Source organism: Triticum urartu, chromosome 5A (genome assembly GCF_056163025.1).
Source record: "Triticum urartu cultivar PI428250 chromosome 5A, HENAU_Tu73, whole genome shotgun sequence".
Taxonomy (NCBI): domain Eukaryota; kingdom Viridiplantae; phylum Streptophyta; class Magnoliopsida; order Poales; family Poaceae; genus Triticum; species Triticum urartu.
Window position 1 is genome coordinate 58,501,335 of NC_141877.1, and position 12,613 is coordinate 58,513,947.

General features: G+C 46.6%; 1 protein-coding gene and 1 pseudogene across 3 annotated transcripts; one reads left to right on the forward strand and one right to left on the reverse strand.

The window, feature by feature from the left end:
* Positions 1-2,654: 2,654 nt before the first annotated feature.
* Positions 2,655-9,171, forward strand: LOC125507845 (thiosulfate/3-mercaptopyruvate sulfurtransferase 2). 2 transcript variants are annotated; one of them, XM_087525501.1, is made up of 12 exons: positions 2,655-2,804; positions 2,954-3,171; positions 3,769-3,828; positions 3,961-4,023; positions 4,768-4,892; positions 5,093-5,255; positions 5,445-5,504; positions 5,590-5,648; positions 7,264-7,345; positions 7,460-7,523; positions 8,689-8,756; positions 8,832-9,171. In XM_087525501.1, exons 1-12 carry the CDS (start codon positions 2,732-2,734, stop codon positions 8,928-8,930), a joined length of 1,134 nt encoding a protein of 377 aa, XP_087381627.1. In that variant the 5' UTR covers positions 2,655-2,731; the 3' UTR covers positions 8,931-9,171. The 2 variants fall into 2 exon arrangements, with proteins under 2 accessions (XP_087381627.1, XP_048528324.1); XM_048672367.2 differs by having other exon boundaries at positions 2,669-2,881; positions 2,956-3,171.
* On the reverse strand, positions 9,153-11,463 carry LOC125506765 (L-type lectin-domain containing receptor kinase IX.1-like; annotated as a pseudogene). Its single transcript, XR_015603978.1, has 2 exons — positions 10,656-11,463; positions 9,153-10,553 (listed from the first exon to the last, which is right to left on the reverse strand). The product of XR_015603978.1 is annotated as an L-type lectin-domain containing receptor kinase IX.1-like (transcript).
* Between the last annotated feature and the right edge of the window lie 1,150 nt (positions 11,464-12,613).

Here is a 12,613-nt window from a genome sequence, read left to right on the forward strand (position 1 = left end):
CTAAAAATGGATGCTTGCATATGGAATACATGGTGATCTTATTGATGAGTATGTCTGCATGAGTGAGTCCACGTGCCTAGAATCCATGTACAGGTTCTGCAAGCTATCGTAACGGTGTTTGGCCTAGAGTACTTGATACTTGAGAGAGCCAACTACTGCAGATATAACCCGGTTGTTGGCGATCAATGCAGATAGGGGCTTTCCGGGGATGCTTAGCAGCATAGATTGTATGAACTTAATGTGAAAAACTGTTCATATGCTTGGCAGGGGAAGTAAAGGGCCATCTGAAAGCTTGCACTATCATACTTGAGGCCGTGGCTTCACAAGATCTCTGGATCTGGCACTTTTTTTAGCATGGCCGACTCTCACAATGACATCAACATGCTGCGACATTCTTCGGTGTTCAGAGGGCTTGCAGAATACAACTGCCCAAAGGTTAATATTGAGATATGTGGCCACCAGTACAATAAATGATACTACCTAGCTGATGTATCTATCCTCGACGGACAACTCTTGTGAAAACAATCTCCACCCTAGTTGGAGGGAAGAGGGTTCGATTTGCTCAAGCACAAGAGAGTACTAGGAAGGACGTGGAGTGTGCTTTTGGTGTTCTTCAATCTTGATGTGGCATCGTTCTATACTCTACTAGAACTTTGACCACCAAGAAGTTGCGGGAGGTGATGACTGTTTATGTGATCATGCACAATATAATCATAGAGGATGAAATCTTCGACCAGGGGTTTCAACTCCAGGGTGAAAGTGTTGTGCCTAAGCATGAAGGAGCGGAGACGTTTGCACAATTCACCTAATTTCATCATGAAATGCATGATTGGGCAACTCACATTCAACTACAAGATGATTTGGTTGAACATATGTGGGCTCACCTGCAACCAATAGATGCATCGACTCTTTTATTTTAAGTGTATCTGTGACAATTTAGACTTCATTTGGTTTGCAATCTATGAGATTTTTATTTGGTTGTAAAACTATGCCATTTTTATTTGGTTATGAATTATGTGTTGGGCAATGCTTTTGATATGTATGCAAAACAAATGTGCAAAAATATAGCCGCATACCGGCCACACAGATGAAAATGCGTCGGGCATTGGGCACACTGACCACCCAAACATGGATGAGGGCGAATGCCGCCCAAAACGGACATAATTCGCGTCCATTTGCGTCGGCGCGTTGGAGTTGCCCTTAAAGCCCAAGTTACTAATTCTATTATCTTCTCTTTTCTGCATATACTAACAAATTACACGTAAGTGGTGTAGGGGCGCAACAGGGTTCTGGGTGTCGGTTTTTTCCTGGTGTGCTCGTCTTTTCGGTCTTTCCATGTTGTCGAGGAGTCGGAGTTATCCTGGAGGAGCCTAGGTGTTGACGATGACACATGGCTGGTGGTCCGTGGCGCTGGCTCTCCTCATTTTTTGGTGTGTTTTGATGGTCTTCTTAGTCCGAGCTGTATTGGTGCCTACACCGGTGGACGGTTGTTTGGCATGGGTCGACTTGGGTTCCAATGTTTGTGGCGACAAGGATTTTGTTGGTGGAGGTCGGAGTCGCTCGCTCATTGAGCAGTGATATAGATGACGCTTGGTGACGACCTCGACTTTGTGTTTCTTCTCTATGATGTTTTTGTTTCCTCATGTAGATGGCCAGATTGGACGATGTTGCCCTGTGTGGGTTGTTACTACAGTTTTAGCCTGCTTTCTGTTAATTAACCGGACAATCCTCTTCATTTTGAATGAATTAAGGTTTTTAGGGATTGGCTTAAACTACAATTGATTACCGTACGTTGCTATGGAACAACAAATAATCCGCATTACACACATTAACGCGCGGGAGAAGAGCGACCAACCAGCATGGCCACGTGGCGCATGCTAGTTGGTCGTGGCGAGAATTCTTTTGAAAGATGAAAGTAATATTTTTTTCTTAGATTATTTTTGGAAGATGGAAGTGAGACTTTTTTCCCTTTTCTTTTTGAGATATTTATGCCTTTTTTTTCTTTTGAGATGGATGCTATGTCCACGTGTTGCAAGAATGTTTTGTTTTAGTTTTGAGATGAAGGTGCGTTTTTTTAAGAGGGAGAAATACACGCACAACTTATTTTTAAAAGACTCACGACGAAGAGCCTCAACCACTAATATATACAAACACACGTGCGCGCACACACATTTTATCCCTATAACCCATTTGCTCAACTGTGTGATGTTTTGTCATCACGTGCACGTCTTTTTAAACTCAATCCCCATCGCCGCTCCATCAATTTTATTATTTTTGTATTTTCTTCACATTCTCGGTGATTCTAAGGGCACCAGCGCTATCTCATTCGATGCACCCGATAAGTATTGACTTTCCCCTGAAAAAAGGGTTGACTTATTAATCCTTTGTTATTTGGCACGGACGATAGTGCATTTTTCAAAACACAAGAAAAGAACCCAGAGTACATACATAGTAAAAAAGACGGATGAAAAACCACCCGAAAACCGCGGCCAACGCGCACGGCACGGCACGGCCATTGCCATTGCGCTGGGCGCCGCCGCGTAAACAGGGGGTGGGGTTCCCTTCCCGGCCGGATTAACCACGGTTTTACTCCACGTCAACATCAACGCCATCCCCACCTCCACGGCAGCCAGCCCATCGCCGCCTCTTCTCCCCCTCCCCACCCCCACTCCAACCCCCATCACCCCCCCCGAACCTTCTAGAACCCCAAGAGGCCAGAACCCTACCCCCCATGGCGGCCTCGCTCCTCTCGCGCGCCGCCTCGGCCGCCTTCGCCCTCCGCGGCGGCGCCCGGCTCCTCCCCAAGGAAACCCCCCTTCCTCCCCCCCTCCTCCTCCCGCTCCTCATCCTCCTCGCCACCGCCGCCGGCACGCCCCCCGCGGTCGTAACCCTGCCGCTGCAACCCCCGCCTCGATCCGCCAGGTCTGACGGCGCTCTGTGTTTGGAAACTTGCAGGGCAGGGTCGGATGGGCGCGCGCGGCGGAGGTCGGCTGCGGGGCGTCGCTGTCGCCGTCGATGACGCGGTTCGGGATCGCCGCGCGCTTCAACGCCACCTCGTCGGCCGTGTCGGAGGCCGCCGCCGCGTCGGGCGCCGTCCACGCGGTGCCGCGGACCGAGCCTGTCGTGTCCGCCGAGTGGCTCCACGCCAACCTCAGGGACCCCGATGTGAAGGTATAGCACTTGCGGTTCTGCTGCGCCTGCCCTCTGAAATCTGAATGTCAGTTGTACAGTTAGTATAGTCTAGATTTAAGACAGGGTACTCATATGGCTGGGGTTCTGCTGCCGTGGCAATTTGGTCAGCGCTGCTACAAGTGATAAATCTGTTTGCTAAACTAGTGATGTTAGCTAGTACGTGAATCGATATTTTAGCTGAAAGAGGATTTTGATGGGCGTTGTTTTAGCACTAGCACCAATCTCAAGTCTTTAAAAAACAAACGAAGTGCCTCTATATTACAGTTCATGACGAAAGTCAACGCCCCTCGGCTGCAATTTTTCGTCTGCACAATTTACACTGCGTCCACATTACGGATAAACCTATTTCCAAAAAGAAAATCTTTGTTACTGAAAAATGGTACATTTTGGAGACCTTTTCTTTCTCGACATTATTGACATAGTCTCGGGCTCTCATCACAATGAATAATAGAACATATACTACTAGGAGGAATCACATTTAACTATGCTTTTCATAGGATAGTCTTGTTACTGTTAAATATGTCCACTGGCATACATTGTACGTAGTATCTTATTATGCTCTTACTTTTTGTCTAGGTACTTGATGCCTCTTGGTATATGCCTGCAGAACAAAGGAATCCACTTCAGGAGTACCAGGTAATAATGGTTACATGTGTTATGTTCATGGTATGAAATTGTTCTGCCATTGCACTTCGCTGATGGCTGTATATGCTTACTGTTGTTGTTTATTTATTTAAGGATCCTAATATTTACTTCATTCTTTCCTAGGTGGCTCATATCCCTGGTGCCTTATTCTTTGATGTCGATGGAATATCTGACAGAGCATCTAATGTAAGTTCTGCTCACGAATTAAAAATTAGTCGAACTTTGTTAGTCTCTACATGTTATATCACTGTCCCATTTCGAGCATCCAGTGTAAGTTCTGCTCGTGAATTGCAGATTAGTTGTATGAACTTTATTCGTTTATATTACTCTGCATTTCTTTACCTGTGACATGTGCTTTTCTCTATACTTCTTTATTGATATCTTACCATAGATACTCACAGCATTGCTGTGCATTATGCATTTCAATAGTAGGCCAGAACAAGGTAGAGAATTAACCGAGTCTCCTCAGTTCACTTTTTAACAAGGGCATGTTGACAGCTCCAGTTCGATTAATAGATTGAACCAAAACACCTGACTCAATATATCAGTCCATGTTGATACATAACATTTGTAGAGGATGACACTGGAAGTACTATTCTCTTGCATATCAGCAGCTAAAATATTAGCCAACTCCAGAAGTACAAGTTCAGGAAAAAGGGGCACGGAAACAGCAACCGCCATGCCACAAAACAGTGAACACACAGAGATTTTTTTTAGTTGTGATCTGACGATTCCTATTTTTAACCCCTTATTAGTTGATGATTTAAAGTCACTGAGTTAGTGAAGTTTGGTTTCTTATAGCTACACGAGCGAGCTTAACATACTTGGTGTGATAGTACAAACGTTTTTGTTTCTATTCTTGTTTTCTATGTTCTTCCCTTTCCTGTCTTCAACCTTCACATGAACTGAATGTATTATTTTTTGAGTCAGCTGCCACACATGCTGCCATCTGAAAAAGCATTTTCTGCCGCTGTGTCTTCCCTTGGCATCTACAACAAAGATGGAATAGTAGTTTATGATGGAAAGGGTCTATTTAGCGCTGCCCGTGTTTGGTGGTAAGTTTATTATTTTTCCTTCCTCAGAACTAGGCAAAACAAGCTAGACTAGAATTCCATAAGAAACAAGAGACAATTCTTGTTTTCTGTTATTCTTAGATGATTATAGTTTTGTTACCAGTGCATGTGTGACATGCTTCATTTGTAAAGTTTGTTTTTACTTAACTGCATGTGCTTGATGTTTGTTACCTTGATAACAGGATGTTTCGTGCTTATGGACATGACAAAGTTTGGGTTTTGGATGGAGGTTTGCCCGAATGGCGTGCTTCTGGGTATGACGTTGAATCAAGTGCCTCTAGTGATGCTATCTTAAAAGCCAGTGCTGCTAGTGAAGCAATTGAGAAAGTTTATCAGGGGCAATCGGTAAATTATCTTACACCCCTCCTTTTGTTTTGGCAATACTGCATCTGGAATCTCAGTGTGTCTTACTAGTACAACTGATTTATCAATCTCTTAATTCCGATATCTAAGTAACTATTAGCTGTCGTAATGGGTTCTTTTCTTCATATTTAGTTATATATAAAAGAACTTACATTCATCTGTTTGATGTAGGTTGGTCCCGCCACATTTGAAGCAAAGTTGCAGCCTCATCTTCTTTGGAATCTTGATCAGGTTAGTGGTGTTCTTTTCCACTGTGTCGCCATTCACTAAATTCATACTGCATGTTGGATATAACTGATGTACATAATTTGCTCAGGTGAAAGAGAATATCGAGGCCCAGACACATCAACTTATAGATGCTCGAGGGAAGCCTAGGTAATGCTAATATTTTATTCTGGAAAACGATACTTTATTCTTTATTCTGTACATAGTCTTGTCCTTCATCTTTATTCTTTTAAGGCTTGTATATGTATTATGCTGGCTTTTAAGAGGCAGTTCTGTTTTTTCTGGTACGGGTAACCATCAAATATGTTAAAATGTTTTTTTTTGGAGCTGCAACAGAAAAATCTTTGAGCCCTTATCTTTTTGCATTGGTGATGGATGAGGTCACAAGGGATATACAAGGAGATATCCCATGGTGTATGCTCTTTGCGGATAATGTGGTGCTAGTTGACGATAGTCGGACGGGGGTAAATAGGAAGTTAGAGTCATGGGACAAACCTTGGAATCGAAAGGGTTTAGGTTTAGTAGAACTAAAACCGAGTACATGATGTGCGGTTTCAGTGCTACTAGGTGTGAGGAGGAGGCTGTTAGCCTTGATGGCCAGGTGGTACCTCGGAAGGACACCTTTCGGTATTTGGGGTCAATGCTACAGGAGGATGGGGGTATTGATGAAGATGTGAACCATCGAATCAAAGCCGGATGGATGAAGTGGCACCAAGCTTCTGGCATTCTCTGTGACAAGAGAGTGCCACAAAAGCTAAAAGGCAAGTTCTACAGGACGGCAGTTCGACCCGCAATGTTGTATGGCGCTGAGTGTTGGCCGACTAAAAGGCGACATGTTCAACAGTTAGGTGTGGCGGAGATGCGTATGTTGAGATGGATGTGTGGCCACACGAGGAAGGATCGAGTCCGGAATGATGATATACGAGATAGAGTTGGGGTAGCACCAATTGAAGAGAAGCTTGTCCAACATCGTCTGAGATGGTTTGGGCATATTCAGCGCAGGCCTCCAGAAGCTCCAGTGCATAGCGGACGGCTAAAGCATGCGGAGAATGTCAAGAGATGGCGGGGTAGACCGAATTTGACATGGGAGGAGCCCGTTAAGAGAGACCTGAAGGATTGGAGTATATCACCAAAGAGCTAGATATGGACAGGGGTGCGTGGAAGCTTGCTATCCATGTAACCAGAGCCATGAGTTGGTTGCGAGATCTTATGGGTTTCACCTCTAGCCTACCCCAACTTGTTTGGGACTAAAGGCTTTGTTGTTGTTGTTGTTGTTGCAACAGAAAAATCTTTGATTTTGGTAGACATTCAGTTACTAAATAATTGCATACTGTTGCACTGTAATGCACCTCATAGAAATGACAAAGTGACCCTAATAAGTAGCTATATTCAGCAGAAATTATTTGGATAATCTTCATAGTCAGACTCATCATGCTATCCTTCTAGAGCGTACTAAGTGCCGGAAACTCCCACACAAGGTGGGGTCTGGGTAAGGGAATTTCTAGACAGCCTTACCTTGCATAATAATTCTGCAAGGAGGCTTGTTCGAAGTCTAGAATATTTATTTGTCAATAAGTAGGCACCATTTTTTTGCATTTTGAGTATACTTTTGTTGTTGTCTTGCCCTGTCCAACCGTAATACTTGACATGGTTTATGATATCGACTTGTGCTTCTTGTTTGTTACCTCCTGAAAAAGGTGAAATGCTTCATTGAGCTGTATGTGATGCCTATCAGTTACATACTCTGACATGCAATGTATGCCAGATTTGATGGTGCAGTTCCAGAGCCACGCAAGGGAATAAGAAGCGGGCATGTGCCTGGGAGCAAATGCGTTCCTTTTCCTCAGGTTGAAACTTGGAATAATCGATTCAGTTTTGTACTCGTATTTTGAACATGATGATACTTTGGTTAAATTTGCATTGTGCATAGATGTTGCTAAGTCTTCTTTGACTTTCTGCAGGTGCTTGACAGTTCACAGAAGCTATTGCCTGCAGATGATCTCCGTAAGCGATTCGAGCAAGAAGGTATGTACTTTATTCATGTAAATTTTCAGAACACTTCCTCCTGCTAGTGACGCCCTCCAGGCTGTGTTTGTCCGGGTTGGAAGTATTTTCCTCACCCTTTTGAAATTATCTGTGCATGTTAACTGCTAAACTAATATTGTGTCATTCCAAATGTTAGCATAGCTTCTTCAAATGTCCAGCCATTGATTACGAGTTGAGGGACTAGTCGAGACTAGTCGCTAGACTAGTCTATGAGTCGCATTCTGTGTGTCGACTAGAAATCTCGTGTAGACTAGTTCGCCGAGTCGAGGAGTCGAAGGACTAGTCGTAGACTAGTCTAGACTAGTCGTGCACCTTGAGTCGTTCGACTCATTTTTTTTATTTTTTAGGGATTGGGAGGGGATAAGTGAGCCAGCCACCCTGCCCCTTTCCCTCCATTGCTTATGCTCTTCATGGATCTGCACTCCTCTGCTCTGGCCCTTTCCCTCCATTGCTTCTGCTCTCCCTAGATCTGCCCTACGGTCTCCCTCTGCTGCCTTCTGGCTACTGGATCCGCTCGTCCCTCAGGTTGCAGTAAGCAAGCAAGCATACTAGCAAAGTAATTTCTCCCTTCTCTTCTTCCCTTCTTTGATTCGATTTTTACCCCCTGCCCTCTTCTTTATTTCGTTTTGTTTGCTTCAGTTTCAAGATCCTTAGGTCTAAAGTGCAATGCCTATGTCGGAAATATCTCAAGTACTGTATTCAGCAGCTGCAGCTCAGACCAATGAGCAATATGATCCATCGAAGGATCCTGCAAGAAGCCAACTAGGAGCAAGGATCCAACATGGAAATATGCTTACTGGACTAATCTGCAGGACAAATTGACGCTCCAATGCACTTTCTATAGTATATATTACATATTAATACTAGGTTTTAGTAATTGATTACTGCAAGTTGTGAACTACAGTACCATGTCGACTAGTCCAGCAGTAGTCTAGACTAGTCACGATTAGTCTATGAGTCTCAACCTTCGAACGACTCGTCGACTCGTAAACGTTGTGTCCAGCATAATTGTGTTTGGCACCCAGTGGCTCATGTTTATGCCTGTTTTAGTTGTATTTAGTGCAGAAATGAACTATGGCCAATTGGCCGTAGTATTTCCAGTCTTTTTCTAATTCTTCTGGTTTGGTTTTGACTTTTGAATCAGGTATATCACTTGATCAACCCATTGTGACCTCTTGCGGCACTGGTGTGACAGCATGTGTTCTAGCTTTGGTAAGTTTCCCTGGGATTTGAGATGCAAATATTTTTTGCTGATGCATGTTGCTAAAGCGTATTGTCCCATTTTAGGGTCTTCATCGCCTCGGCAAAACTGATGTTGCTGTATATGATGGATCATGGACTGAATGGGGTGCTCACCCTGACACTCCAGTTGCTACCGCTGTTTAGTCTCCCGTGCAGTTTATGGAGCGCCATCTTTTGTACTCCCACCTCTCAGTGTATTAAGGTCAGAAGGCAAAGGAGACTGAAGAGTTTGGGTGGGTGTAAGGTTGTGGAAGCGACGCTGTTCGGCGTTTTCATTGTAAATTATCGAAACAGAGAAAATTGGAATATATACACTATGTGAATCAATGGTCGATCACTTCTCTGCGCTGGGTAATAATAAAGACATAACAAAATTCCACTGCCATTGTTTAGACATACTTTTTTTTTGAAACGAGATTAGACGGACTTCACTTACTGCAGCTATGTTATGCAACTTCTACCGATCGAATTCTGTTTTACTATGAATTTATGTTACACCTGTACATACTTCTCAAAATCAGTTTGAGAATCTGATGCATCATTTCAGCAGGGGATGCTTCAGTCGAGCTTGCTGCTAGGGTGGTACCGGCCATGCTGATGCTGACGACTTGCAACTGAAGAAGTGCCAGAGCTACAAGGTGTGCCGGTGTTGCTGCTGCAGCCTGTCACGGTGAAGATGTAGAAGTGAAAGTACCGACCTGCGGCATAACCGCAGTGCGTTGACAGCCTGCCTGATGGTCGGCCTCAGGCTCTGATCAGGGTGAGCGCACCAGAGTCCGACAACCATCACACACTCCATCTACTTGCCGTCAAATTCTCCTTGTAGCCGCTCATCGGCAGCGTCAAGAATCCTTCCCCTGCCGTACCAGTCCCAGACCCACTGAGTCAGGTGCATCGTGTCGTCCTCGTGCTCAGCTGTAACCAGAGGGCGCCTGCTGCAGGCGATCTCAAGGAGGACGACGCCGAGGCTGTAGACGTCTGACTCGGCGTTTGTTTTGCGGGTGATCACGCATTCCGGGTCCATGTACCCCATGGTGCCAGCGAACACCGTGGTGTGTGATCCTCGGCCATGGTTGACGAGCCTGGCCAGCCCGAAGTCACCGAGCTTGGCGACGAAGGAGGCGTCCAGCATGACATTGCTTGGCTTGATGTCCCTGTGCAGGACGCACTGCTCCCACTCCTGGTGAAGGTACAGGAGGGCAGAGCCGAATCCCAGCACAATCTCATGCCTGACCGGCCATGGGAGCACGGCAGTGTTGTTGCGGCCGTAGAGGTGTGTGTCGAGGCTGCCGTTGGGCATCAGCTCGTACACGAGGAGGAGCTCGCCGCTGCCGTGGCACCAGCCGATGAGCTGCACCAGGTTCCGGTGCCGAAGCCGGCTTATGATCCTCACCTCGGAGGCATACTCCTTCCTCCCTTGCCTGGAGCCCTTGGAAACTCTCTTGATGGCAACGTCAATGTTCATTTCCTTCAAGAATCCTCTGTACACCGAGCCGAATCCTCCTTCCCCGAGCTTCTTCTCGTCGGAGAAGCTGTCAGTAGCCATGGCCAGCTCGCCGTAGCGGAACCGCTTTGGCCCGGTCCCTTTCTCGAAGTCGTCTTCCATGGCCAGGTCGTCGCCGTCCAAGAAACTGCTCTCTTCAAGGATCTTAGCCTGCTTCCGCCGCCGTAGAGAGAGACAGACCAAGGAGCCAAGAATGATCAGTGACGACACGGAACCGACTGAGAGGCCGATGACAAGCGCTCTTCTGGAGCCGGACGATGATTCTGAAGGAAAAATAAAATCCATGGAAAACACTGCATCAGCATCATAGCAATTCACACTTTCACTCCTGTGTCTGCAAAGATGCGAGTAGGATGGGGACTCACCACCCGGCTGTGCAGACGGCGGCGGCGGTGACCGTGGAGATGGCTGCGGCGGTTCAGGTGGGAGGGTGATGTCGAAGGCGCCAAGCTGGTATTTGACGTAGCAGCTGTACGCCTTGATGGCACCGCCGGTCTGGTCTTTGAAGGTTGCCGTGAGCTGCCCGACCACGGAGGAGAGGCACCCGGAGCACGCTGACCCGTTGAGATCCCTGGTGCACTGCGCCAGTCCGTACACCAGCTTCGCCGCGTCGCCATCGTAAGCCGTGGTCCCGTTCGCCACTCGCGACGGCGAGCTCGCCGCCTGCCCCGTGAGGCCGGTCATCAGCTTGAGCCACGCGTTGAACATCTTGGTCGGGTCGACGGTGACGCCCGCGATGCTCGTGGCCTCGAGGACGCCCACGTCGAGGTCGGCGACGGAGAAGAAGGAGGCTGGCGAGTACCGGAGCACGCACGCGTCGTATGCCGCGCTCACGTTCCGGCTTCCGGGGCACTCACTCGTGATCCGGGCTGGAGCATCGGCCAGGCATTCCTGGCACTGCATCGCGTTGCTGTCGGCGTAGCACATGACGAGGCCGAAGACCTGGTCGGGCGTCCCCGGCAGCCCGGCCGTGCCGTTGTAGAACCAGCCGTTGTCGCCGGCAGCCGCGGGGAGGGCGGCGAGGAGCTCGTCGAGGCTCTTCTTGTACTGGCTGCCGTCGGTGTAGTTATCTTTAGTCGAGCAGGAAGGGTTACCATTACCAATCGCCGCTGCCGGCGTGGCGCAGAACGAGCCGATGACGGCGAGGAGTAGAAGGACACGCCGGGAAGCCATCGACGGCCGGTGATCGAACGCCGATGCCAGGACGATAAGGATGCGTTCGGTTTCCTGAACCACAGGAAATGAGGTGCAGGAAGAATCTAGAGGACGAGTAATGCTACGTCCAGAAATTTTGAGGGGTATTAGGGGTTGACTTTGACTTGGCAAATTGTGATTGGATTAAAGGGAAAGGAACCCCACCCAGCGGAAATTCAGGGGGACGATGCAGAGAATTGGAGAAGGGAGACACTAAGAGCATCTCCAACAGACGAGCTATCGGACATGGAACCCTCCCGTATCGTGTTACACTTACAAATATACATATGAAAGTTTTGTTCATCCGCCCATCCTGTTCGAACGGGCCTGAAGATACAAAACACTTGTTATTTATGTGCCAAAAGGCAAAAGAGGTTTGGGAGAAGTTAGGATTGCACGAGGCCATTTAAAAAGCTTGTGAGATCGATCGTGTGGGAGAGGCAGTATTTGAATTTCTACTTATGCCAAAACACGAGCTATCTATAGTGGGTATACGGAATGTTCGCAAACTGATCGCTATAACAGCCTGGTATTTATGGTGGAAAAGACGTTCACTAGTCCATCAGGGAAAGACCGAAGATGTATACCAAATTTCGATGGGAGACTGTGCTATAATGACAAACTATGTTAATGCCCAATCCTCTAGGACAACAAATAGAATAGAAGGATGGACGAGAACCCCTCTAGGTTTTGTGAAATTAAATGTCGATGCCTCTTTCGATCAATACATGCTTAGAGGCACAGTGGGATATGTACTTAGAGATGACAAAGGAAGATTCATTGTTGGAGCTAATTGGAGGATGAATTGGCGTGCAGATGTTTTAACAACAGAAGCCATGGCACTATGATTTGGCATATTACTTGCACAAAAAGGCGAGAAGCAACCGTCTTATTGTTAACTCCGACAATATGGAAGTAATTGACACCATGAAGAATGAAGGACATTCAGCGGGAGTGGCGGTTGCTGTGTCTGATGATTGTTACTTTATGGCTTGTGATTTTCTGTTAATTAGATTTAAACATTGTAATAGGGAGACAAATAAAGTAGCTTATGAAATTGTTAGATTAGCTAAATTTTCTGAGACAAGGGATTTGTTTGAGGAACCTATGAATGATATTGTAAATTTTC

Bases quoted from the DNA above. Each gene is read 5' to 3' on its own strand.
- LOC125507845 (XM_048672367.2), top strand. From the start codon at position 2,732: ATGGCGGCCTCGCTCCTCTCGCGCGCCGCCTCGGCCGCCTTCGCCCTC. The intron at 3,829-3,960 runs GTAATAATGGTT...ATTCTTTCCTAG, and splicing joins ATCCACTTCAGGAGTACCAG to GTGGCTCATATCCCTGGTGC. The intron at 7,524-8,688 runs GTATGTACTTTA...CTTTTGAATCAG, and splicing joins TAAGCGATTCGAGCAAGAAG to GTATATCACTTGATCAACCC.